The 27,151-nt window shown below is 45.1% G+C and overlaps 2 protein-coding genes across 10 annotated transcripts in view; one reads left to right on the top strand and one right to left on the bottom strand.

The window, feature by feature from the left end:
* Positions 1–11,330, bottom strand: part of LOC6537090 (unconventional myosin-XVIIIa) — a 30,767-nt gene extending 19,437 nt beyond the window's left edge. For 4 of the 7 annotated variants that reach the window (XM_002097615.4, XM_015192621.2, XM_015192623.2 and 1 more), the window contains exons 1-10: positions 11,178–11,330; positions 9,671–10,155; positions 8,789–9,607; positions 8,345–8,488; positions 3,017–3,439; positions 2,767–2,953; positions 1,992–2,158; positions 1,023–1,933; positions 361–964; positions 95–289 (exon numbers count right to left, since the gene is read on the bottom strand). In XM_002097615.4, coding sequence (XP_002097651.2) covers positions 95–289; positions 361–964; positions 1,023–1,933; positions 1,992–2,158; positions 2,767–2,953; positions 3,017–3,439; positions 8,345–8,488; positions 8,789–9,607; positions 9,671–10,123 — 3,903 coding nt within the window. In that variant the 5' untranslated portion in view covers positions 10,124–10,155; positions 11,178–11,330. Of the gene's footprint in view, positions 1–94; positions 290–360; positions 965–1,022; positions 1,934–1,991; positions 2,159–2,766; positions 2,954–3,016; positions 3,440–5,257; positions 6,388–8,344; positions 8,751–8,788; positions 9,608–9,670; positions 10,156–11,177 lie in introns of those variants that run through there. The other 3 variants (XM_039375873.2, XM_015192622.2, XM_015192617.2) reach the window with 3 other exon arrangements.
* A 486-nt stretch (positions 11,331–11,816) lies between these two features.
* Positions 11,817–18,338, top strand: LOC6537089 (RAC serine/threonine-protein kinase). 3 transcript variants are annotated; one of them, XM_015192616.3, is made up of 7 exons: positions 11,817–12,092; positions 13,526–14,361; positions 14,436–14,633; positions 14,703–15,092; positions 15,157–15,390; positions 15,458–15,604; positions 15,678–18,338. In XM_015192616.3, exons 2-7 carry the CDS (start codon positions 13,813–13,815, stop codon positions 15,759–15,761), a joined length of 1,602 nt encoding a protein of 533 aa, XP_015048102.1. In that variant the 5' UTR covers positions 11,817–12,092; positions 13,526–13,812; the 3' UTR covers positions 15,762–18,338. The 3 variants fall into 3 exon arrangements, with proteins under 3 accessions (XP_015048102.1, XP_015048101.1, XP_002097650.2); XM_015192615.3 differs by having other exon boundaries at positions 11,817–12,243; XM_002097614.4 differs by lacking the exon at positions 11,817–12,092 and adding an exon at positions 13,312–13,382.
* Positions 18,339–27,151: the final 8,813 nt, after the last annotated feature.

Here is a 27,151-nt window from a genome sequence, read left to right as displayed (position 1 = left end):
TGGTGTATGCTATTCTATGTTAAGCCTTTGCTTTGTAGAAAGTTCTAAGCAAATGCTTAATGCAAATAAAGAGTATAATATTTAGAGAACTCACCTGACTAGGTCCAATGCGATAGCTGGCTACATCCAGTTCATTAACAGCTAATATTTGCTCCACGCTAACATCCTTATTGCTGCCCAAGTCCCCGGCCAAAAGACCGAAACGCCTGATAAACTCCAATAATGGCACTGATTCGGGAAAACCAAGGCGATGCAAACGAGCCGCTTCTAGGACTTGTGAGCCACGTAGCTGAGCGATTAGGAAAATGAAGAAAAATTAAATATGATTTATCAATTATAAAAAACTCAGCTTTGGCGTACCTGACTCCTTAACAGTGGCACGTTGACCATTTCCTCCTCACTGGAGGCCTGACCGGCAGCTGAGCTGGGCGATCCATTGGCGGTGTACTTGGTGTGTTTGCCAGCGTTATGTTGCAGCAGATAGCAGTGCACAAAGTGAGTCCCAGTGCGGCGCAACGTGTCGATAATTCCATCCACGGTAAACTTTACCTGCAGCATGATGGAGTTGCGCTTCACTCCGGCCGTTGTGAAAGAGCGACGAATACTGGACACGCGACGAAGTGACTGAGTGCCTTCTAGACCAGCAAAGGAGCCACAAAACACCATCGCTCCCGATCCCCGGGTCAGTGAGCCGATATACAGGCGGTTGATCTCCTCCCGACTGCTGTCCTGTAGCAGGGATACAGCATTCCGAATACCCGGGTGCTCCCGGCTATGCCGCACCCAACCATCAACAGCATAGAGCACAGGATTGGTGCCTTGCAGATGGTGGAGTACAAATTGTCGCGGCCCAGAGCATTTCCGCAGCAGGTTGTGATGTTCCCGGTCGCCGTAGTGCGAGAACAAACGTTCAAGGAATGTGTCGTCGTTGAAGTTTGGATAGATGGCTTCCTCATCCAGTAGCCTGAAGCATAAATGGTTGCCGTGAATTTTGAAATTAAAACTGAAAATAATGAACTCACCACAACAGGCCTCGACGATCATGATCTCGTAAATCCCGCTGAGACGAGCGCACTACATGGTTCTGGGGTGCCTTGTCGATTAGCGAGATCAGCGGTCCCGGATGACACTCCGAAGCCTGGTCCATCTCGATTTCCACCAGCTCCTGGGCGTAGCGATCGCGGGGAGCCACTAGTGTGGTGTGATGGAAGAGCATCTGCAGACGCTCCTGCAGATAGTTGTGACGCAGATCCGCTAGAGTAGCACCCACTTGCTGGCCACAGCTGGCTGGATTTTGGAAGCCGGGCGTGTCAATTAGCATAATTGAGGCTATGGTGTGGGCAGATGTGCAGATCTGACGATTGATCAAAGCCACCACTGCGGCCAAAGCCTCCGAGTATAGACCAATGACCAACGCCTCGAGACATTCCCAGGCCCATTCGTGTCCAGTGTCCGAGGTGGGCGATTTCGAGGGACTCAGACCACCGTTGGGGGCATTTGGTTGGGTGAGACCAAAGGCAGCTGATGACAGATCCTCTAGATTCACGCCCAACAAACCCGAGGCCTTTCGAGCGGCCGTGGGATTGGCAAACTGAGTTCGGGCTGTTGATCCAGTGCCCACTTTCGTGACACCCGCAATGCCAAGATGGTAAATGGCCGCCAGAATGCTCCATATCCCCCGTACCGCCTTTGCATCAATGTTCAGCGTCTCAAAGGCCTGCACAGTGCGCATAAAGTCATTGGCAGCTCGATGCCGGTCCTCCAGCTTTTGGGATAACGATATAAAAGGATGACTGTCCTCGGAGGTAATGTTCTCCAGGTGCAGCTCCTTCTGTAGCAAACCAGCGGCGCCAGCCAAGAGTCGTGTCATGATGTGGAAACTATGTTCATGGCTCAATCGTCGGCCAGCTCTTTGTCTCTCTGGGAGGAGAACCTATGCAAGAAACCAGGCATTTAAACCACTTGACTGTATGTACTGAGGAAAAACTTACTTGCAATGAAGCAGATGCAATCTGGCCGGTTTGATCGAAATCCAGGCTTAACAGCTGCGTCATCCGAGTGGCATTCGAGTTTAGGCAAGTTTTCGTATTTCCAAAAGCCTCCAGAATGGTGCAGAGGGCATTCACCTTTTCCGCGTTTATAAAATTATTGTAGGCACCTAAACAAAAAAAAAAAGGGTTTTAGAACAAATAGCTTTTGAATTGAATATAACAAAACAAAAATTCTCATTTGTGTATATAAGCGTCCAATATTGTTATTTCAGTTTCCAATGAATTTATAAAAGCCGAATTAATAAGTAAAAGGGAAAAGCTGTGGCTTTTTTTCTAAAACCATCGTTGACAAAACAGGTTTAAATTATTATTCAACATTTTATGTTTAAATAAGATATTCAAATTACTAAACAAAATAGAAATGTCGATGAAGCAGAATTTTTTTTTGAAACTAGAAACTTATCCAGCACCAATCAAATTAAATATCAATAATATGTAGCTTGCCAATTTACATTTTCATTAGCCTATTCGCCTTTTTTGGTGATATATCTAACAATGGAACCGAATTTGAGGCTTGTCTAATTGCAGCTGCATTTCTTGGCCAACAATGCAAATGAGCCAATCGAACGCAGATTGAATTTTGGTGTGGCACCGCCCAAACTGGGCCAGCCAGCAGGCCGCAGCCTACGGCCAAAAGGAAAACAAACAACAAATGCAACTGCAACTCGAGTGCGAGTAGGAGCAGCCACGACAATAAGACGGTGGAAACGCATACCAGCTGCCAACGCGAGGTAGTTGAGTGCATGCTTGAAGCTAGTGGATTTGCCAGAACCAGATCGGCCCATGAATATCAAGCTCTGGTCGCGCCGCGTCTCGACCAGGCTCCTGTAGGCGGTCTGGGCCAGTGAATAGACGTGGGGCGGCATATCCTCCGTCTTGCAGCCGCGGAACATGGAGACAACCTACGAACGAAAGACAGCAGCCGATAAATAACCAGCTCGGGCCAGTAACCAGTTGGTAGCTACCTTCTCGGAGTACAGGGACAGCGGTGCCATGGGATTGACCACGAGCAGCGTGGGCCCCGCCTTGGTGTGGATGAGATTGCTGGCGTATCGCTGACGGAGGCAGTGGAGCACAGACGCCTCGTTCAGATACTTCAGCTCACAGATGTCCTCGACAAGATCCAGGGCAGGGCTGTTCTGCTTCTCCACATCGTCCTCGTCGACGGTCAACTGCTCCCCATTATGCAGAAGACGCAGGCTAAGCTTGTGCTCCTCATCCCGGCCAGAAGACGCAGTCGGCAGACGGATGGCAGAAGTGAAGCCACCGCGGTGCACCAGCCAAACGCGCTCCGGCTGACTGGCATCCGCAACATCCGCCTCCAGATCGTGGACCACTCCTTGGGCTCCTTCCTCTTCTCCTCCGCCATTGCCATTCTCATGGCGGCTCTGCGAAAAGATGGAAAACAAACAAAGCAGAAACGAAAATTAAGTTAAATTGGGGTCAACATTTTGTCGGCGCAACTTCAACTGAAGCAGTAGTTCGGCGGTGTGCGGGTATTGAGTGCGGGGTACATTGAGTTTATTTTCGGATCGGCGTGGATCGGGGCACATTTTCACGCATTTATTCCATATATTATCCCTACTCCACCGCCGCAGGCCAGCAGCCTGCAGAGTTGCGTTCAGTTTATTTCGGGTGCATTTCTAAATTTGATGGTGTTTCTAAATCCTAATTAGCCGCCTAGACGCGCCAAATGCTATTGGGCTAGACAGCCAAACCGACGACGACGCGGATGCGCCATTATGCAACCCACCAACGTCGTCGCCAGCGTCAGTTCACATTTGTGGCTATAAATGGCATTTAGCCGCAGCCTCCCAAGCAGCCAGCTCACTAAGATCTCCCTCCTCGCGCTATCCTTAAGATAGATCTTCTCCCGAATTATGAAAATATTGTGCAAGGTTCAATAGCCCTCAATTAAAGGCACGTTTCGGAAGAGTGTGCGCGGGGAACTAATTAATTTTGTGGATGTTGAGAAAGCCGGAACGAACAGAAAATCTAGTGTAGTCTTTCATTAGGCTCTTAGTCGCTTTATTTTTATGGCTTTTCAACAGTTTCAAAACGACTGGTTATAGACGTTTCGTTTAATTAAAGCATTTCTTTTAAGAATGACTTCAGAAACTCTTTTGCCGAAGGAAAGTTTCTAAAATAGACTATTTCAGTTCAGTGAATATTTAAAAATGACTTTGGATATGGCGAAATTTTTGTTGATAGTAATTTATTAAAAGGATTTGATTCATTTGACCCTCTTGGTATTCAACTGGGGCATAAGTTGACCGCCTAGTTCAGTTTGCAGCTCGCATACACACATCAATCGGTTGGAACTTGTTTGGAGGAATATTAAGATAAACAAAATAGTTCCCCGGGCGCATGTCCACTGTCAATCAATGCTGCACTCCACTCCACTACACGGCGAAGTCAACGAACCCGCAGCTGTTGATGATGGTGAGCACACAAATTAGACGGAGAAGAGGCGGAGCTAGCACACAGAGACATGAGACCTGGCTAATTAACATGGATAGCGGATAGGATAAGAGCGTGGATAGATGGATGCGCCTTACAAAAAGCTACCGTCCGGATTGCATATCCATCTATGTATCTTTAACTGAATTATGCAACCCGATTCCAGTTCCAACAGAACTTTGAAGAGGCGGCCACGCAGCGAAGCTAGCTCGAACCTAAATGAACACTTCCGCTTGTCGGCTTCTCAGGCGTATTGAGCCATAAAGTTATACCACCATAAATGCAGCGACAAGACGACGACCGTACCATGCCGTAAATTATGAGTTGGGACTCCACAGCCCACGCATCGTCCGAGCATAATAATAAAAGGTCTAACAACTAAATCGTACATTGGGATATGGTTCGGCGATCTATCGATCGATTTCGTCTTTTGTTCATTCGTCGGCTTGTCCATTGGTTTTTTTTTATTGCACCCATCGATTTCGGAGAGAAGTACTAGAAAGTTTTCATGGGATATACATACAAATGTATTTCTTGTGCCCCTTTTCCGTGCTCCTAGAGGTAAGTTATGAGGTTTAGGTTATTTAAATGCAAAATTACCACTTCATTGCTATTTTCAGTAATCTGTAGTTAATAGAGATTTAGATTTATATCAGAAAGTATGAGAAGCTATAGTTTAGAGGTTTTGAGCTGAACTTCTAACGACAATAAGACCTTTGGCACACCTGTGATGTTATTATGCGCACCTTTTGCTTTACAATTGCATCGTAGTTTTTATAGCTGGCGGCCAGGGAACTGGCCAAAATGGCTGGCCACTGGAGACCAGCGTTCTGGGCATCACGCCGTCGTCGGAACGAACTCCTCGTGCTAGGATTGGGCGACTGTGGAGCAGTGGCGGCTGCAGCGGCGTACTTTGATGCAGCGGCGGCGGAAATATTCCACGGAGGACGGATTGAAGGACTTGCTACCGGAGCAACCTTGGCCTCCGTGGTCTTGCTGTTGCTGCTCCTGAAGCTGAGCGAGCGTTTTGTGGAGCGCTCGAAGGTTGGTGTAGACGGAGTCTGTACGGGAGAACAAGCGATGGCAGCGGCTTCCTTAGCTTTAGTGGCCGCCAGACGCGGAGGTTTCGGAGGCGGGACGGTAGCTGGAACAGCTGCCGATGAGGAGGATGGCCAGCTGTTGGAGTTCTCCGAGCCACTTTCGCTGATCGTCTCCGAGCTGATGCTATTCTTTCGCTGAGCCTTGGGCGTATGTCTGCCAGCCCTGGATCCGCCAGAGACTGCAGTCGCCGATCCTGCGGCTCGATGGGATTTGTTGGTGCCGCAGGCATGCGCCTTGCCCGTGCAACCCTTATGGAAATTGGGATTTAGACCCGATCCTGGAGCCGCTGGCACAGCCGGCACGATACCGCCGCGCAGCGACTGTTCGAAGCTTTTAGTCTTGAGGAACATGGCTGTTATGCGATCACTGGGCACACACAATTGTCATGGCCAGCTTGCGGAGCATGACCAGAGCGGATTAGCAAACAGCAAACAGATATAGAGAAACAGATATAGATACTGATGCGAAGATACACAATAGCCAGAGTCTGAAGCGGAGCGGGAAGTAGGCGACGATTAGGTAACTGGAGCGCCCGCGGAACCTTGGAACTGTTAGCTTTATGTGGCTGGAGCACTTAGCGCTTTGACATTAGACAATTGCGCGCCTGAAAACGGCCAATCATCGATCGATCGATCGATGGACCGTACCGAACCAACCCGGACTGATTGATAGATTGCACTGCAAGACTCAAGTCACGAACACGACGACGACAACGACGACGCCAGCGAGTTATGAATTAAAGCCAGTCCAGACCGAATGACAGCCAGAATCGTAATCGTCATGGCGCACAAAACACCAAAATCCACTCCGCTAGTCAGCAGGCACTACAACTGGTAACAACATCGGAGTTCGCCGTGGGCGTCGCGCAGTCTTTCCTCGACTTCGATTTCCGTACCGAACCTTGGCAAAGTTTTCAGCATACTGACGGCCCAGCTCCAAGCGCAGCGACTGCGAACCGCCCGACAACAACAAGCCGCGAGACGCAAACAAAAACAAATCCAAAAACAAAAAAAGAAGCACAGACGAAAACACACTGCGTCGACAACGATGCCGCTGCCTCAGCCTCTGCCCATGGGATACCCGGTAGTTGGGGAGGCCCAGAGCATACTGGTACTAGACTAGGAACTCGACACTACTTTCCAGCCACGAAAAACAGTTTTACAACCACCTCACTGAGTACTTATTTGTACATATGTATGTATATATCATTGAAGTTGACTGTCGAATACTAGTTACTTAGCGAGGAACAAACCATGAATAACCATGTAAAACAATTCTAGCATATTATCTTTCCACTCATGAGAAAAAAATTTCAAAAAAAAATCCTGGATGTAGTAACTTTTAAAATTTTTATAACGCGTTAATTTTGTTATCACAAACCCCCTCTTAAATGTATTATGTTTGTACTTATTTTCCAAAACCGGACTTTTTACGAGTTAAGTAATATTAGGCGGTTTTCGTACGAATATAAATTAAAAAATAAATACAAATACTTTAACAGAATAAATAAAGCGGTATCTGATAGTCGGGACCTAAACTCCATGGAGTTGTTTCATGTTTTGTTGTGGCTTTGCCTGCTATTTGTGTATGCAGCTTCAAGTGGGTGTAGAAATGCACACACAGCTGCAGTCACCGCCGACGTCGCTGCCTCTGTCGCAGTCGGCGCTGGCAGCGCTGTTTTGGCTAGAGGCAAACTCACGGATCGTGAAAATCCACGGATCGTCGTCTCTTGGACTCTTCGACGTGTGCTGCTGTTGCATTGCTTGGCCGAATGCAAAAATGCATAAAGTCCATGCCAAATGCAGTTCGAGTTTTTCCAGTGTTGCCAAATCGGTGCGGTTTTATTTTCGTCTTCTTCAATGGAAGCGAAAAAGGCGATGAGATATGTCAACGCCTTATAGCACCACCCCACCCAAGTTGCTCCACCAACAACACGTGCATATTTATAGAAAGGGCCAGGCCATACTGGATAGGTGGATAGATAGATAGATACACACATAGGTGAATAGATCGCTGGCTAGCCCGGGCTTACGACCATATTTCACAATATTTGAGCCAGTTAAACACGGCGAGAAAATGTCAAACACGTTTCTAGCATAGTCAACAAGTCAATAGGAATTGCAATCTACCAGCTGGGCAAGGAAGTATGCGGTTACGAAATGCTCTCCTAGCGATTCTTAAATAAATATCCTATCAGTAAGAATTTTTAACAGTGGTAACATTGAACTTTCCACATACAGATGACTTTGCAAAGAAAAACTTTTCATTTGGTTATTTTTTAGCCACAAGACATCTGTCACATATAAATTTAATAAATAACTAGACAACTAACTCCACACATTCCGCGCACAACTGGCATTGAGTCATATGAGAAAAGCTTCTAAGCAAATAGGGGAATATTTGCAAATGAAAAGTAAACCCAAAACAGGAAACGCCTGACGGGACTACCAGAACAGTCATCACTATGATTCCTATAGTTAATAAAGAAACCGATTTTGTAATTTAAGAAGCGCATTGTCAGTTTAGAACATCATTTTCGAGATCGTTATGAATTCCTAAGATGCCTCTAAGCTGCTCATAATTGATCGCAGTCCGGTGCATTCTAATGGATAATGTTGTTATGCAACCAAAGCTTCGAGGTTTGGTTCATTGCAGTGCTGCGATGACGAGCTGCCTGCTCCATCAATCACGTGTGTAAGCAAGAGCCACTAATGGATGCAAACTCGACTCACCTGACGCTTGAAGCGCTTGCTGGCACTGCGTCGCAGGGTGTTGCAGTTGCCGTTGGTAATGGAATGATCGATCTCCTCCACGGTGGCTGTGCTGGGTGCCATGCATCGCTTGCTCAGCTCCACCAACTCAGCGACTGGTTGGACCTAGATGGGTGGCAATGGATTCGAAGATATTAGTTTGAAATAAAGGTTAATATTTTAATATTCAAATTACGAATTTTATACAGTCCAAAGGTAGACGGATTGCTTATAACGAAATAAACATAATCATATTTTAACCATTCATGCAAAACTGTAAATAAGTTGTCAGGTATTTACCTCTGTGAACCATAAAATTAGAACACCTTATGAAAGGTGCTCTTATCGTATCTTTCTTATCATATTTTGGTTCTTACTTTAGCGTATGCACATGAAAGGAATTAGGGAATTCTAAGAACTACATACCTCCACGGTGACAGCCTCGCCGCTGTTCCGTATCATCTCAATGATGATCTCGCGCGACAATTCGCCGACCGGCGTGCCGTTGACCTTGATTAGGCGATCGCCGGGCAGCAGACCCGTTGCTCCGCCCCCAGCACCTGGCTCGGCGAATATAACCGGCCTGAAAATGGGCGAAGTCAGGGATTCTGTTCTGTCCAAGCAGATGGCCTTGCGCAGGCTAAAGCCGAAGTCCTGGCGCGGCGACTTTTGTCGCCTGATCACCAGCTGCCTTGGTGGCGGAAGTTTTACCAGCTGCACCGGCGGAAGCGGCAGCTCCACATCTTCGAAGGCATGAACGCGGGCCCAACGGTCGATGCCCTGGGACTCGCCTACGGGACTCAGCGAAAATGGGGGTGTGGCGAAAGAGGAGTTTGTGGTATCTGTGAGACTGTCGGCGCTGGGCGACGGCGAGGTGAGCACATGGAGGTGCGATCCTTGACTGTTGCCCTGGGGTAAAACTCCATAGCGGGCGTTGGCCGGCAGGGTCATGGCCCGTTGCTGACCTCCCGTCTGTTCACCATCGCTGCGCAGGCTCTCCACGGAAGTAAACGAGGTTCCATGCTGACTGGAGTTTGAGCCTATCGAACCCGCTCCCCTGGCAGCGCCCTCGTAAAGTGATTCATTCTGGAAGGTGTTGCGCAATAGCATCTCTGGCGTGCCACCTGCTCCTCCGGCGCTGCCCGCAAAGCTGATCTCCTCATGCACATTGGTCATATTGCTGCGGGAGCCTTTCAGAATGCCACGTTTGGGAGGTTTTGGGGGTATAGGTGGAAGAAAGCGATTCTGGAATGTGGATACAAATTCATTTAATACGATTTTTAAATAAGAAAACGACAAAGACCTCACCTTTAGCCCTCCTGAGAGAAGAGAATGTGTGACCTCGCTGTAGTTGACACTCACGCCGGCGCCGTTGGACGCTCGGCTCTCGATGTGCGTCATCACAGATGCTACAATCTCCTCATTGCCACGATCCTGTTCGGGATCTGCAGCTCCCACTGCTCCCCCGTTGCTTCCACCGTTTGCGTCTGCATTGAGGGCGGCAAAGAAGTCTGCGCTATAGTCCGCCGTAATTCCGCTGGGCAGCTTTTCCTTTTCCTTGCGTCGCCCGCGGATTTTAAGTGATCGCCGCACCTCATCCAGGCGGAGTAGCTCGTCGGTGCTCATGCTGCCGGTGACGCCTGTCACGCCTCCCATTCCCGGGCCACCAGAGGTGCCCTTAGCCTCTTTGCGCAGCTTCTTTTCGCGCTTGCGACGCTCCTTGTCCTCATCCCCGGCGCTCTTCTTCATAAAGTTGAACATCTTGTGTGGTGTGTGGGGTTCTTAGGTGCTAGCTGTGGAGTGGGGTTAATGGTTAATGCGAAGTTCAAGGGCGTGACCAAAAGTCTGGACTAATTCGATTTGCACTGTTCTCTCTATTGCGCTCTATCCAGGGGCGGATCAACATAGATAAATTTGCGGGTGCTGTTTTTGTAATAATGGAATTTTGTTCTTATATTCCATTGATACCTTTTATTTCTAAACTTGAAATTGGAATTTCTGTTTTAAAGATCAGAATTATAATTCGTATTAAAATGTTTTATTTTTATTTGATTTTACGAAAACATTTAAGAGGTGCACAATCTCCACTTAAGGTCCCCTCGATCCGCCCCTGTACTACTCAGTCCTGTTCTCTTCGTGTTGCTGTCTCGCTCTTACAAATGCACAGCCCTATCGAGCAATGCACCCGCCCGCACAACAACCGTTATCTTGCAGCCGTGTGTGTGTGTAAATGTGCACATTTGCAAATCACATAAACAATGGCATATTTCTTCACTTTTGCAGCCACACTTCTTGTGCTGCGGTGGCGGCTTTGCTTTTGTCATTGAGTCGTTGCCATTTGCCCTGTTTCTGTTATTATTTATTATTCAATTATGCGCTTTCTTTTCCACAGCTAGCATACATTTGTTTTGTTTTCACACGGTCACACACACACAAAGGCTGGTGGCTGCGTTAGTATTGATTGCCTCAGACTGCACTCTTCTCTTCTCACTACACCATCTCTTCCAATTTTCCATTTCTCCAACTAATTGAATGCACTCGATTCTGCCTCATTACTTATGTTCATGCTATTCCAATTGCTCATATTCGGCGAACGCTCTTATTCGGCCACAGCCCACAGTGATACACACGAAAGGCAGAAAAAGAAAGTTGAGAGTCAATAACACCTTTGTTTTTGCACTTTTTTACGCCTTTTTTGATAACACACACATACTGGGAGGCACTCACGCACACACAGAAGCACTGGAGCCTTATTTTGTTTATTTGGGGGTGGCAGGCGATGTTCTCCCTTCCGATTGGATTGCATGTTATTTACCTCGTTTTGTGCCAATGGGGCACTTTATTCGCTTCTCGTTTTCTATTTTTTCGGCTCTAAGGAGACTTCGCGTTCTGCATAAACAAATCTGAGCTAGTGTGCCCGAAGAGGAATAAATCAAAACACGTCAGCGTAAATGGGAAAGCGAGACGACTTTTTCCACCCACTTAAAGATGGTCATACTTATCAGAGTTTCGAACCTCTTTTTAGTGCAGACTGGAACCATAGTGGAATGATAAGTTGGACTGCCAAACTTATAGATCAAGAATATTTTTAAAAGTTAAAATAATAATCGTAAATGCTAAAAAAAAGTTTCGAGTTTACATTGCATAGCTTGGGATGTTTTTGAATAGACGTAAAATAATAGTCCAATATTATTATTATGTATGCACTGCATATGTTAGAATTATTTGAAAGGAAATAGTTGGTAAAGCATTTGCCCAGACAGTAAGACTATTAAAGTTTATGTTAACCACAATACTGCAGAAAAAGTAATTTTTTAAGCATTAGTATTATATTTAAGCGATATTTGCGCGTTGTACAGATCTAAATTAGGGTGCTCATCTGGCATCTCTATGACTATCGTCTAACTCTAGCTAAAACTGGTGGCAACGCGTCTCGAATCAGTTATCGAGCCAGTAATCGAAAAAAAGTGAAGCGTAAAAACTAAACGGTACTTGGAAAATTTACTTTGCCTGTGTGCGTGCTTCTGTTTATGAAAACTACGTTTTTAAGCATTTGTAATTGTTGCAACGTAGCGTTGGAAGGAAAAAAAAAACGAGTGAAAACGCCCGGGTGGCGGAAATCGACTTCCAGTGCGCGAGTGCAAGATTGTGTGTGTGCTTCGTTCCGTCCTCTGGTGTCTGGCACCTTAACACAACAACAACTACTGCAGCAGCAGCAGCAACAACAATAGTAAGCAGCAGCAACAACACACGCACAATAATAAGAAGGCCCGTGACGTTGTCGCTGCCGTCACCATCAAAAGGAAAAAAACCAAAACGAGCAGAAAAACAAACCGCAGTGCAGTAGGGAAAGCTAAAGTTGCGTTATTTTACAAAACTAGGTGGGTTCTTGTCAGTTTTTCCACCAGCATTTCCACAATTTCCATTTCCACGAAGTGATTTGACATGTTGCGCTGCTAGGTCGCCGCTGCCCACACACACTCACAGACTCGGTGGCTCACTCACTCAGTCACTCACACCCACACGGCCAGACACTCACACACACACGGCCAGACAATCGCGCACACACTCACACTCATACACCTTTGTGGCAGACACGCGTACTGTCTGTCTCCCTCCCCCTCGCACCCACAGTCTGGCCTCACTCGCACTTTGCAATGCAGCCCTGTCTGTGTGACTGCCTCGGTGTGCGAGCGCTCGTCCGCTAATGTGTGCTTGTGTGTATTTTGTCGATTTTTATTTTATGTACATTTGTTTACAGTTTTAGATAGATAGCGAAATTTGTACAGCCGGCGGCCATCCGTCGTTGACATTTTCGCAAATTGTAAATGAATATGCTTTTGCTTTTGCAGCTGTGCGAGTGTTAGTGCGAGTACGAGTGCGAGTGCCGCCTGCGAGTCCCCTATATATGTACATATGTATATGTATGTATATATGCATATACATAAGTTCATGAACAGTCGCCGCCGTCGACTTGTTTTGATTTAATTTCGCGCTAAATGCAATCGCGAACAATTTTCACTCGTATCGCTGTGGCGCTGCGTAACATGGCGGGGAATTTCGTTTGAAGCCGAAAGTGCCAGCAACAACAAGGCGACGATGGCGCCTACATCTGCATGTGCCAGTGACTAAGAATCCAATCCCATACCATACCATCCCATAGCATACCACACCATACCGACCCATCCAATTCGATACAATCACAATCACAGTCCTCAATTCAATTCGATTCAATCCCTTTCTGGCGGCGAAAATGCCGCAAATGTTTTGCACCAGCTGCTGACGCAAGCGCCAACTGCATTTGTCATAAACATGCAAAATGACAATAACAATTGTTTACTATCAGCGTGAGGTAGGCGATATTGTGGGAAGTACATATCTGGATAAACTTGGCACCCTTTTACTTGCTGTTTTCCCTTTTCTGAAAGATAGCTCATTTGGGAACTTTATTTGTCCACTTGGATTAGCTTATGCCCACAGTCTACGGAAAAGGCATTATCTACATGTTGACCCCCTGAAGGTAACCATTTTATTAGATATACCCCCTCTGCTAAAGCCAGTTTCTTCTTTCTTTTTTCCTTTTAGTGCAAGTTAATCGCATTCTTAGTTTAAGTATGACACACTCAACATGAATATAAAGGATTCACTGTTCTCCTCTTACAGGTTCTTCATTCGCTTGTCCCTAGGGTTTGTGAAACAGCCTCAACACGAATTTCCTACCGTTTGCCCATCAGCGGCGATCGACTGTGGTTGCCAGCGCCCCAGCGCCAGGATCTGCCTCTAGGATCCCGGAATCGCCCAGCACCACAGGGAGCAGCAGCATTAACATCATCTACAGCAAATCCACCCATCCAAATAACAGCCACACCAGCGGCAGTGCAGAGAAATTTAGCTGGCAGCAATCCTGGCCAGGCAGGACCTCCTCAGCCCTTACAGACGAATCCGGAACCATGTCAGTAAACACAACTTTCGACCTCAGCTCGCCCAGCGTTACATCGGTGCGTGCGCCACCGGTACAGGTCGTAAAGGAGGGGTGGCTGTCGAAAAGGGGCGAGCACATAAAGACCTGGCGCCAGCGCTACTTCGTGCTCCACTCCGATGGGAAACTGATGGGCTACCGCAGCAAGCCGGCAGATAGTGCCAGTACGACATCGGAATCCGTGCTCAATAACTTTACGGTGCGCGGCTGCCAGATCATGACCGTCGATCGGCCAAAGCCATACACCTTCATCATCCGCGGCCTGCAATGGACCACGGTAATCGAGAGGACATTCGCCGTCGAATCGGAATTGGAGCGCCAGCAGTGGACGGAGGCCATTCGCAACGTATCCAGCCGGCTCATTGATGTGGGTGAGGTGGCTATGACGCCATCTGCTCAGGCAGACATGAGAGACGTGGACATGGAGAACGTGGACTTCGCCGACATTGCCGAGGACGAGCTTTCCGAGCAGTTTTCCGTACAGGGAACGACTTGTAATAGCAGCGGCGTTAAGAAAGTGGTAAGTACCACTGACAACTGGTCAGTCATTGGCCAAGGGCGTGATCGATCTGACTCCACCTTATCTCCTTGTAGACTTTGGAGAATTTTGAGTTCCTCAAGGTGCTTGGCAAGGGCACCTTTGGTAAGGTTATTCTGTGTCGCGAGAAGGCAACCGCCAAGCTGTACGCGATCAAAATTCTTAAAAAGGAGGTCATTATTCAAAAGGACGAGGTGGCCCACACCCTGACGGAGAGTCGTGTGCTCAAGTCAACAAATCATCCGTTCCTCATTGTAAGTATTGCTAGTAATACATATATAACGTACGTAAACCATCTAAAATATGTCTTTCCTATTCTGCAGTCACTCAAATATTCGTTTCAAACCAACGACCGCCTCTGTTTCGTGATGCAGTACGTGAACGGTGGCGAGCTCTTCTGGCATTTAAGCCACGAACGTATATTTACAGAGGATCGAACCCGCTTTTATGGAGCAGAGATCATTTGTGCTCTGGGCTATCTGCACTCGCAGGGCATCATTTATCGCGACTTGAAGCTGGAAAATCTTTTGCTGGACAAAGATGGCCACATCAAGGTCGCAGACTTCGGTCTGTGCAAGGAGGACATCACCTACGGCCGCACAACGAAAACCTTCTGCGGTACACCGGAATACCTAGCTCCGGAAGTATTAGATGACAATGATTATGGCCAAGCGGTGGACTGGTGGGGCACTGGCGTGGTTATGTACGAGATGGTGAGTCCGTTGCATCTGTAAATTCTATCAACTAGTATTTAACAGAAATATAATTTTTTTTCAGATCTGTGGTCGTCTTCCGTTTTACAATCGTGATCATGATGTGCTCTTTACATTGATTTTGGTGGAGGAGGTGAAATTCCCGCGCAATATCACAGATGAGGCGAAAAATCTGCTAGCTGGTCTCCTAGCTAAGGATCCCAAGGAGCGTTTGGGAGGTGGAAAGGATGATGTCAAGGAAATACAAGCACATCCCTTTTTTGCGAGTATTAACTGGACAGATCTACTGCTAAAAAAAGTAGGGAACAGTAAACGCTTACCTATCTATATATATGTACTAACCGAATTTAAAACGCATACCGTAGATACCGCCGCCTTTCAAGCCTCAGGTCGCATCCGATACGGACACAAGGTACTTCGACAATGAGTTTACGGGAGAGAGTGTGGAGTTAACGCCGCCGGATCCTACTGGACCGTTGGGTTCCATAGCCGAAGAACCGCTTTTCCCGCAGGTAAGAGATAGTTGGCAACATTTAAAGCGGGGATCTGTATGCTCATCCGATTTTTTTGGTTTCCCCACCACAGTTCAGCTACCAAGGAGACATGGCCTCCACGTTGGGCACCTCGTCGCACATTAGTACTTCCACAAGTCTCGCATCGATGCAATAGAACAAGTTTACAAACTTCTACAAGCACACATCATGTTCTGCTTCATCACCTATTACTATACTATACCTATAACACATAGAAATGGGCAAAAGAAAACAACAGCAAGAAATATATTAAATATTAATTATACCATGATAACGAAGGCAAGCAAAGGGTTTTCTTGCTAGTTTATATACACCAATAATAAGAGAATTGAATTGATAGTAACTTATTTTTGTATAACGAGAAAGGGAACGTTGAAAGAAAGGGCAGCAGCAGAAGCCGAGGAAAATAATTTACTACATATGATTATACACATATATATATATATAAATATATATACATAATTATATATACAACTAAATATAACACTTGGGGCATTGCGCTTGAAGTGATTAGTTAATTTTAAACGCAAGTAAAACATTTAACCAAGCGACTCAGAGCGGTGCATTCTAGTGGTAGGATAAGGCATGCATCATAGGATCGCATCGTCTGGGGCACGCTTAAGCTGATTGATTATACAGATTATTCACGCAGACAGCACTCACACAGCCACTTAGCATATAGCGAACATGAAGTTTAGTTAACTGGACAGCAACAAATCGAAATACACATATTCAACACCGCCCCCACATGCAACACTCGTATATATACATTATTTATACTCCAAAGAAGCAAAAAAGAAACAGAAACAATTACAAGTTATATATAATGTTAAAATTGCCTCTAATGTGCTGTGCTTTATGCAAAACTACAACAACAGAAACAAACAAACTAATAGTTAATAAACGAGGGAAACGTACATCAATGCAGTTTATAGGCGCCAATAATTAGCAAACAACTAAAAGTTATATTCAGGCATAAACATATTTCGAAACAATAACGGCAACAGCAAAATTATTACAATTGACGCCATTTTTATTATAATTTTTTACGGAAAATATATATTTGTAAATATTTATAAAAAGCAAAAACTTTTAAATGAGTAAATGCAAAAAAAAAAAAAACTGTCGGGTGGAAAATGGAAGTCACCATTTGAGGCCACAGAAAAGGTTTAACCTTTGATACAAGAAAAAATGTATCTTTGTCATTTCATTTTTGGCATTGAAAAGTTCATAACAAGTTTTGTATACTTAGAGCAAGTCAATAAAAAACAAAAAAAATATATAAATCAACCTCAACAGACTTACAAATAGTTCCAAAAGGAAGATTAAAAATTATATAAACAGAAAAAAAACCTAAAAGAAAATAAAGAATTTTTGATATTTTTATATGCGCAATAAAAACAAAAATCAAGAATAAAACGAAACAAAAAGGTTATTTTATATTTCGTAAAGAAAACAAAATAAATATTGTAAATAAAAATTATTAAATAAAATCAAGTTCGGGCATTTCAACTGAAAACAAAGAAATTGAAAGCATAATCTCTCTTCTAAATGTTAAACAAAACTTATCAATCGATGAACACAATAAACAGCAAACAGTAAATCGAAAACGAAGCGATATAGAAACGATATAGAAATGCCAAAGAAGCGGCGAAGTTAGGTGGAACTCGAGGAGGACCGACAGCAGCTAACAGCCAGCCAGTTGGGATATTTCGGTTGGAGTCTTGGACTTGTGATGGTTCAAAGTCATGACTAGGAACGAACTAACTAGCTTAAGCCAGCCTAAGCCGAGGAGAGATATCAGTTAGCTCCGATTGAACCAAACTTTATATCCTGGAACAGCTTGGAGTCCTTGCTTTCTGCTCACCAAGCTGACACCAAGCGGCTGACATCTAGGCTAGCCAATATCAATCTCAGATCGATCAAGCAATACATAGACAAAATATAGAACCCCTAAGCATGGCTTACTAGACATACAACCCGAGAATCGACTTCAACCAGCCCAAGAGCCCTAGAACACACGAACCCTTCTGACAGACTCGTTAGGCAAGTCTGGCCGCATAGGGGGAACCAGCTAGAAATCTAAAGCAAAGACTTAGAAATCGGTTAGGGACATCCAAAGCAAATTGATTACTAGCCTTAGTGAACGTCAACATCTCTGGTATCCCAAATCGAAGCATTTTCTCCCCGTCGAAGGGGATGGAAGAAATCTTTAAAAATAGTTGTCTAAGTTTACTGAGTTTAGTGAGACAATTTTTGATTTCGATTTTTTAACCGAATTTTTAACTTACACGAACTGCAAACTACAATGTGTTCTAAAGCAAAATAATAAAACGACATGGTTTAAAATGGACTATATACTCGTATAGACAGAAACCGAGAGAGATATAACCAGTCAGATCGTAGATCATCTCGCGTAACTTGAGCTGTTTTTTGTATTGTAAAAATGAAAAACATAACCCCGTTCCAACAACCGAGATCCAGATCCAGATCCAGGCCCCAATACTAACCGAAAATTTGATTAGGCGTAATTTTTGATAGGCGAAAATGCGAGTTTCGCACATTTTTAATTATTAATTATATTAAATAAAGATAATAATGACTAAGCTGATTTATAAAACGATTCAAGATCGAACTAAAACATACATATACATGCATTCAAACCAAGTTTATTATACAGTGACAACATAGTAATAAAACTACATAAAACAAACCTAATGTGTAAAACGGTTTTTTGGGAAATCGGAATCCTTTTATACTGCTGATTTTCAAGCATTTTTCGTTTGATAATCCTTTTGCTTTAGTGATTGCCGGATATCTTAATTATAATGCAACGTACGAGTGGTAATAGAAATTTGAAATAAAAATCCTAAGCCTCTTTTCGGATTACCTAACTGTTGCATACGATTCGCAGCAATAAAAATTCTATTCCCCTCGTCCTACAGCAAAATTGGGTCAAGAAAACTATGGAAAAACCAGGGAACATCTAAAGTGGATGGAAATGGAGGAAGCGGAAAAAACGCACTGGCCAAGCGCCAATGACCGACTTAAGTATTCGGGAGCAGCAGCTCGAATCCGAGGAGTGGGCAGGCCCGGAGTCCGACTTCCACCTTCCAACTCAGATCCCCACGCCCGATCCCATCGCCAGTGCCAGGGAACGCGAACAATGCGTTTTGTCCGATGATTAATTGCATCGCAATCTTGGGGGCCACCGAGTGGCGGACGCAGTGGCGGCAGCTTTCCCCTAACCTCAAGTACATGTGCTTGGGATATGACTGTTCGCCACATATAGCATACATATATACAGACGGACATACAGAATGTGTGTCGCTCCAGCCGGCAAATACAAGCGGATATAAGCGCGTACTTACCGCGACACAAAGCTATTAATTTTTAGCAACTGCGCCCATCCAAATTAGCCCAGACAAAGCGAAGAAATTAAATTTCGAACGCAACGAAAGCGAAAGTGAATCATATTGAACTTGAGATATGCTTTATGGACTGGGCTGGGTTCGAGACGAGCTCGTTTCTGGGTTGGGTTGCATCCTTAGGCCAATACTGCATTGGCTAGTAGATTGTGCCAATGGCAAGCCCTAAGTGCTTAGGAAAGTGCGATTTGTACTATACTTTCCCTTTTCGGAGCTGCCCGTGTCATGTTTAGCTTAACAACTGAGCTGAAATGGAGAGCTTATGACGGATAAGACGACAAATGAAATTGCAAACACCGAATCCGAATGAAAGCCAGCATTGGAAAATAGTTGCTACGAATGAAAAATGCTCTGGGCCGACATTTATTCTGGAATTAGTTTCAAGGTAGTTAGGATTGGATCTAAAATTAAATTGATAAAACCTCTACCACTATCTAATTAATAAAGTTTGCCCGACATTTGTATCGTCGTGTGATACTCGCTATTGTTAAAGTCTTCGACATGCATAAACTTAAAGTGATCGGAATCTCTTTTGAAATATTTTAAAAATGCAAGTTGAAGAGGTAAGTCGGCACCAACTTGATATTGATGAAGCTAACAACTGCTAATTAAAGACGTGTGTGCACTTGGGAAATCGGGTACGTATTTTGAAACTGTGTACTGGACCCATCATTGTTTTCCTACCAACTTATGGCCTCATCCCATCCGAACCCTCCAATAGATGTGTTGGCTGGCAGGAGGGAAGCGGCTCGTTTGCTTTGTTCGCTACGCGCGTTTTTCGCGCTTTTCATTTGCCAAGCAATTTTTCTATTTTCACCTCTAGCTCTTGGGGCTCTGGCTCTCTTTGCTTTATAGTAATGTGAAAATTTCTGAAACTAGAAAAATAACAAACAACTATTTGTTGTTGCTGTTGGGCAGCTCCAGCAACAGCAACAGCAGCAGCAACATAGCATACATATATGAACGTGAGTATGTGCAGGCACTTAACAACTCCAGCATGGAGTCTAGGAAAAGCGGAGAAGAAAAGTGAAATACATCAAGGCACGTCACATCCATCAGACATTTATGAGCAGCACGAGAGCACGCCCCACTCCAGAGCGGATCAGGTCTGGGACCAAGAGTACCATCAAGACCGAGACCAGGTCCACCAAAAACAGGCTTCCCAGCCATCGCCAAAGAGGCCCAAAAGCCCAGCCAAAAGCGTGGCTAATGAATTGGAATTGTTTGAAGATCGGAAGAGGAGGTACTGGTGAGGATGAGGAGCATGGAGAGAATGGGGAGGATGGGGAGGATGAGGCCCTGGTCTAAGTGTCGTCTAGCTGCAATCGAAATTAATGAAAAACTTTCGTTTATTTAATTGCACAGCCGCCCAGACCAGACAGAAGATGGCTCGGAAGAGCCGGCCCCTGGTTTATGGGTTATGGCCATATCAAATCCATAGGGCAAGAGCAGCCGGCTGGATCCAACTCAATCCAACTCAAGCCATCGACATCCGAAGTGAAAATGATTGATTGATTGATCGGCGTTTGTGTTGCTGTTCGCTGGTCGGTTGTTAATATTGTTTGCCGCTTATACTATATATATAGTATAGCAATCGGCATTGTCAGTATTTGGCTGTTGTTACTCCTTTTTGGTGTTTGCCGAAGATTTGTTTGACTTTTTAGCGGGCAATTATTTATTTGTTTCGCGCGTTATTCGCCGATTTCGCTGCAATTTTGTTTGTTCGCTTTTAAGGGGATCGCTTATAGCAGCTGTACATCGGTCCATCGGACAATCTTTGATTGAGGCTGATTGAGAGGAGGCTCTGCGGTAGCCCCACGTCCGTCCACGTCCGTCCAATCGAATGGGGAATAGATGGCTCTCAAATCCGGGGGCTAATTGCTGCCGGAGTGGGGGAAAGTGTGGCGACAACTGATCCACTTTTTTCGTGATGAGTTATGTGTGATCTGCTAATAATCAACTAATGGCCTAACGATGATCCACTTTGCCATTCGTCTGCAGATTATAGTTTAGATAAAAAAGCTACGATCCGGGAATGGCTAGTTGTTGGATGCTTGTGTGACCAGCTAGTTAGTGAAGCTATGTACATACAAAAAAAAAAAAAATTATTCAAAAAAGCATGAAAAACCATCCTAAGCACAGGATATTTTTTAAAGTGCTTAATTCACTAAACTCAACACTAGCCACCTATATACATACTCCGAACTTGTTGCAACTACCTATGCGATTGCCACTGGTACAAACAACCACTCACTCCAGATTCCGATTCAGTAGCTTACATTTGTTTATCTACAAACAAGCATTCATCCAACCACTGGCCAACTGGATGCACTCTCACCAGCTGCCGCGAACCTTTTCAACTTTGACCGCATTGCGAATATTTTGGCCATGTTCAACAGCTTTTTGGATTGGCTTCGGTGCACATGTCAAACGTTCCAGTTGGCCACCGCCTGACTCCACTGCTCTTCTGCTCCTCCCGCATGTTAACATAATAAAAACGGGTCAACATGGCACACATCTCTACTCCCATTTCGAAGGAGAGTCTTTGGCTCCGACTCTGGCACCGTGGTCAAGTTGTGGTCAGCAGAGTGGAGGGATCTCTGGATGTGGTGGGGTTCTGTATTCCGGGTTCGGGGTTTGGGGTTCGGGGCAGCACAGAACACAGCATAGACGCCAAATATAGACGTTGGACAATTTCCGAGCATGCCTTGGAACGCCTTTATTATATGACTCCGTCTAAACTCATAGTCGCAGTCCATGAAGTATGACAAAAAGAGCCATGTACAAGTTGTTAAATGCGATAACCTAGAAAGAGAAATGGCAAAAAATACCCGCAACATATTCTTTTTTATCTCTTGCAGGAGGGGAAATGCGAATGGCAATCGGAATGGTATGGTATGGTATGGTATGGTGTGGTATGGGATGGTCGCAGATGGGCCAGAATGGGCTGGCAAGACAGAAGAAAGCTGCTCGAACACACCTCGAAAATGTCGGAAAGTGTGCGCCGATAAGCCAGCGACACGACAAAGATTCTAATTGCAACGTGGACAAAGGATCTGATGCAGCTGCACTTGGAGAAAAATCTTCCAAGTACTCATCACCACATCGATTGTTTGGGGTTCGCGTTGACATTGGAATCTCCAGTTGAGCAATTGTGTTTTAAGAATTAATAGAAGGACTATATTAGGGTTTTTCTTAAGAGCAAACCTTTATTAAAGGTTTCCAAGCATCGTTTGCTTATTAATATTTAACAGCATTTAACATTGTTTAGTCAGATTTAAAATAGATTTTTAAAATCGAAAAGGGTAACAAAAGTGATGGGCCTTGTGTAGAGATCCACGCCCGAGCACGAGGCTAAGGTGGTGCAATCTTGAAGGAATATATTGTATACGCTGTGTGCGGTAGCTGCTGACGATGATGAGCTGACTGATAGAGATGCGATGAAGACTTGGATGTGAATGTAGACCGGGATCAGCGGGCGGCTCACTCTGCCGTTAGGCGGGGAATCAATTTCCCAGCCGGAGTTGTTCCACCTACCAGGTAGGTGTGGCACCTGCCCAGCTCCTCTTTGCAAACAAACGTGTGTGCTATCTTGGCGGACTTAGTATCCACTATTCGAGTACACCAGTACACCACCTTTGACTGGGGAACGGCCAAGACGACGAAGACGTCGGCGGCGCCTTGCATGTCCGCCCGGCCACTTGCAGTCCACTTGCAGCTGCCATTATGCAATGTCACGATTCGCGAGCGCGCATAATGAACTTTTGATGCAGTTGCTGGCCAGAGCCGAATCTAGCCACCCATACAACACATGCAAACACACACACACACACCGCCCCTTGGCGATGCATCTGCATCTATGTACAAACATATCTATATCCCAGCAGCAACTACAAAGTAATCCCTACAAAGTAGCAGCTGACCGTGGCCAGAGATGAGTAAGTGAAATGGGCTAATTCCAGCTGGGAGAGCGATGGGATCTAGTGCAGCATTATAACAAAATCCCCAAGGAAGTACTTTCCATAAAGTCGCTTCTAATGAGTGTAATTTATTAGCATATGCAATGTATTGCCATAGCCTAAATTCTAGATAGAATTCATAGAACAAAACGATCGATTCTAGACCGAAAGGTGATATATTTGGCACAGACTATATATGTATATTATATATCGAAGCCCTCTTAAACAACAAGCACTAGATCATCTCTAGCTCTGATGTAACACCAACACAGTCAGCGCCAAAAGAGTGCGGCTTGCATATGATACGAAACACGAGCAGAGATGGTAATTGCTATATAAACGTTGGGTAGTTTTTACGTCTTCCACTTGTGCTTCTTGCCCAGCTGGGTTTTTTTTCTCAAATTTGGTAGTTTGTTTTTATTGCCTTCGTCGCATTGGGTGGCATTGAACCTGGCTGTCTAAAAGGTTGCCCCATCATCCGACTCGCTCCCGCACACCTCTCCCTTCCTCTTCGCTTTTTAGCCACTCTGGCTAGCCGTTAATGCGCCAAAAAGGCCAACATATTGTTGGCCAGGAAGAGGGGGCTATGGGTATGGCGGTGTGGCAATGTGGCGGAGTCCGATGCCTGACCCATCATCATCATCATTCGCATTGCCATGGCAATCACTGTGATCTGGGCTTATTTAAGGGTCTGTTCTTTACTTTCACATGCATATCTGCATCTTTCGGCCCATTCCACCTCTTTTGTGTAAGACATTTTTTTCGGCAATTGCATGGAAACCGCTGATTAAGCCCAACACCGTGGCATCCGAAAACGTGCCACATTTGGCGAGTCTTGTCCGAGTTGCAGCACAAGTCCCATTCTCATTCTCATTCCCGATCCTGTCCGAATTCCGTTTCCCATCCTGTCCCTTTTTGATTGGCGTTGCTGATTTCGGTTTCTTTTCTTTTTTTTATTTTATTTTTTTTTTTGGCTGACAACATAATATTTAAGCCAATTAAGGCTAAATTTATGCGTACAGCACCCGGCCAAGAGCATGCTGGGCTGTTATTTAGTTGCTGGGTCCAGCAATTATTGGGTCCAAGTGGAGCGGTCCAAAGTAAACATTTCCTTGTTCTCGGCATATTTTGGGCGCATATCTTAAATGTGTTGCCTGCTGCCCCTTTCGGCCAACATCAGTGATTAGAGCTCCGATTCTGCCTTGTTGCCGATCGTTCCGGGGCATAACTGCAGTTTTGTGGCAACATGTTAATTTCTTTATTCCCAGCTTCGGACAGCATGTAGGCAGCCAGAGAACTTTGCGGCTTTGGGGCAGGGGAAGCTTTCCTCAGGTGGTTAGTGCACGGATCCACATCTGTGGTATGTAAATAAGCGATTTAATCTAATTTAGCACTGACAGCTCAGATTTGTTATCAGGCACCTAACACTTTTGTATTTATCTTTCTTGTCCCACCTCATAAAATGCATATTGTTGTCCAGTTTACCAAAACCTTTTTTGACAAACTTTTTGCGTTTATCAATACAGTATTTATAAATGAATTTACAAATATTTAAATATTTAATAAAATATTAAATATTTTTAATTCAATTCAATATGTAGATTTATCCAACAAATTAGCACTCACATCTTTTTAAGTATTTATTATTTAAGTTCTGGATATTAACTTCCAATTCAAATTTGCCATCCTACTTTTCTTAAGTTATTTTACGATATTCGCATGCATTTATTTTTGCATAATAAGTTTGTTAATAGGATTTACCACTTCAAAGCTGGAATAAATTAATTTTACGATCTCTTTATCTATCTTTGTATCTCAATCTCTTCCACGTCATAAAAAATCAATTCAGCTTGGTTACTTTATAGTTCTTTGTTCTGCATTTTATTATTCATTTCTCTCCGCTCAATAAACAAGACGCAGCTAATCCTAATCCGCAGAATGTTATTCATTCCATTACCTCCAATCTGTAGTCCAAAGCCCTCCCCCCTTCCCCGCCCTCCTCATCCAGTTGATTATGCAACGAGGTAGCAGATAGCATAACTTAATTATTCCCGTGCCACACCGACTTGGCTATATAGGCCATATAGCACACAGCATTTCATTTCGCATGCAGCTGGGAAGGATTAAGAGAGAGAGGGGGGATTTGGAGGCGGATGGTGCCACCCGTGAGCTGGAGGTGTGGATGCCCCATGCGGAGAGGCCAGTGCCACCGTTACAGTATCAGCAGCGGGGTGTCTACTCATGCAACATTGCAATTAATTAAATTTTATTTTTAAATAATTGTTTTTAATTAAATTTTAAGAGATTTGCGCAAATTCATGCAACACCCCAGCGGCCAGCGAAGATGGACAGGTGGGTGGTTGTGGTTGCCGGCGTTGCTGGTGCATCTGCCTCGTGATCATGCAATCATTGAATCATTCACGTATGAGTGATGTTGTCTGCTCACTGCAGCAGACTGCAGTCGCTTTTCGGCCGAGATGTGTTGCAGTCGATGTGCACAGCTTCCCAGGAGTCAGAGGTCAATGGAATTCGCGCTTTCCCGCTGGCGGGTGCATTCAACTGCATTTCGGTTTCGGCTTTGGATGATATAACCGGGAGTGACAGCTGGATAGCTAGAAAGCTGGATATCCGTACAGCGAACCCATCCCACCCCATCCCATCCTATACGATCCCATCCCATTGCGGCACTAATTGGAGCATACGAGTGCCAGTCAGCCAGCCAGCGAGCCAGTGCAGCGCAGCAGTGATCCCATTTTGAAATTTTGAGCATCCAACTAACCGTTTGGCTTGGCCCAAAATGTGACTGAACTCATACATAAACATCAGGCCGCTGGACGTCCAGTGGCGTCCAGTGCCAAGTTGGGAGTTGGGTTTTTTTGGGCCCGGCTTTCGGGTTGCGTGCCAAGTGCGATGATCTTGCGGTGAAATTTTGTGCTCAGTCGGCTAAATTGGTCAGTGAGCGCTGAAATGCTGAAATGCTGAAATGCTGAAATACTGAAATGCAAGGCATAAAATCACTTGGCTCGCAATGTGGGCTTGATTAAAAGGCAATGTCCAAACATCCACATCCACATCTACAGCCACATTCACATCCACATCCCCAATCACGTTCGCAAAATGTTTTCGCTTTTGGGTAGCGGGAGAAAGGTTGAAATATCACTCTGACTCCATGTCCCAGTATCACCTGCAACACTCGCTGCTCGCTGGGATGGGACAGCCTCCAGTCCCTTGGCCAACTTTCCCTTCCTGTTCTCGGCTGTTCTCGGACGGCCGGTGCCGGGCCATCAACATTTGGCCAATTTAAAGTGGCATCAATTATTGCGAACCCATTCATTAACCGACCAGTTATCCCTCATTCCGTGATCGCTTATCGCAGCCCATCCATATCCCTAACCCAATCCCGATCCCGATCCGCACATCGGAACATCCCCACCTCCCAATCGGACACATTTCCAGTCTTGTGGGAATCGGGGTCACGCATGAAGCTGCGGACGTGGAAAGTCTGGAGGATGGGGCCCGGTTGACGGCAGCCGGACCGCGGGAGATTAAAGACCCCGATGAGGGTACTCGGTACTCGGTACTCGGAGCCGAGTTATGGCCAAGACAAAGTGACTGCAATGATGCTTGATGGCAAGTACTTAAGGCGGAATTTGCACTGTATTAAGGATAATATTGATGGGTGGGGTTGAATCAAAGCTGAAATCAAACGAAATGGCTTACATTAAATGGTGGGCTATTAACTGCCAAGACTGCGTTAGGTTCCGTCCTGGTATTATTAGCTAGCCCATAGATAAGACCATTGACGGCCTGGTTATTATTTTAAAGTCATAATGGCAGGAAAAAGGTTAATTCATTGAACTTAAGAGCGTATGGGAGTCCGCATATGGTGAGGCATACATTAAGAAAACTATAGAGATAAAATAAACGATTTGTACACCTTTTAAAACGTTTTAGCATTTTGCCTTAAAGATAAGAAACCTAAGTTCAAATAAACTATCTTAAAAGGCATTGAGTTACGCTCAAGAAATCATTAAGACACACCCACTGCAATAAATTAGTCAATCGGTTAATCCAGCATCGGCCAATCCAAGTTTCCATTCCCATTCCCATCCAAACAATTCCCCGAAAGATCTCCATCA

This window comes from Drosophila yakuba, chromosome 3R (assembly GCF_016746365.2).
Source record: "Drosophila yakuba strain Tai18E2 chromosome 3R, Prin_Dyak_Tai18E2_2.1, whole genome shotgun sequence".
Classification (NCBI taxonomy): Eukaryota; Metazoa; Arthropoda; class Insecta; order Diptera; family Drosophilidae; genus Drosophila; species Drosophila yakuba.
This window is presented reverse-complemented; position numbering and strand designations above follow the sequence as displayed.

Excerpts from the sequence above, each read along its gene's own strand:
- LOC6537089 (XM_015192616.3), top strand. The coding sequence starts at position 13,813 with ATGTCAGTAAACACAACTTTCGACCTCAGCTCGCCCAGCGTTACATCG. Across the intron at positions 14,634-14,702 it reads CAAATCATCCGTTCCTCATT|TCACTCAAATATTCGTTTCA; the intron begins GTAAGTATTGCT and ends CCTATTCTGCAG. Across the intron at positions 15,093-15,156 it reads GCGTGGTTATGTACGAGATG|ATCTGTGGTCGTCTTCCGTT; the intron begins GTGAGTCCGTTG and ends ATTTTTTTTCAG.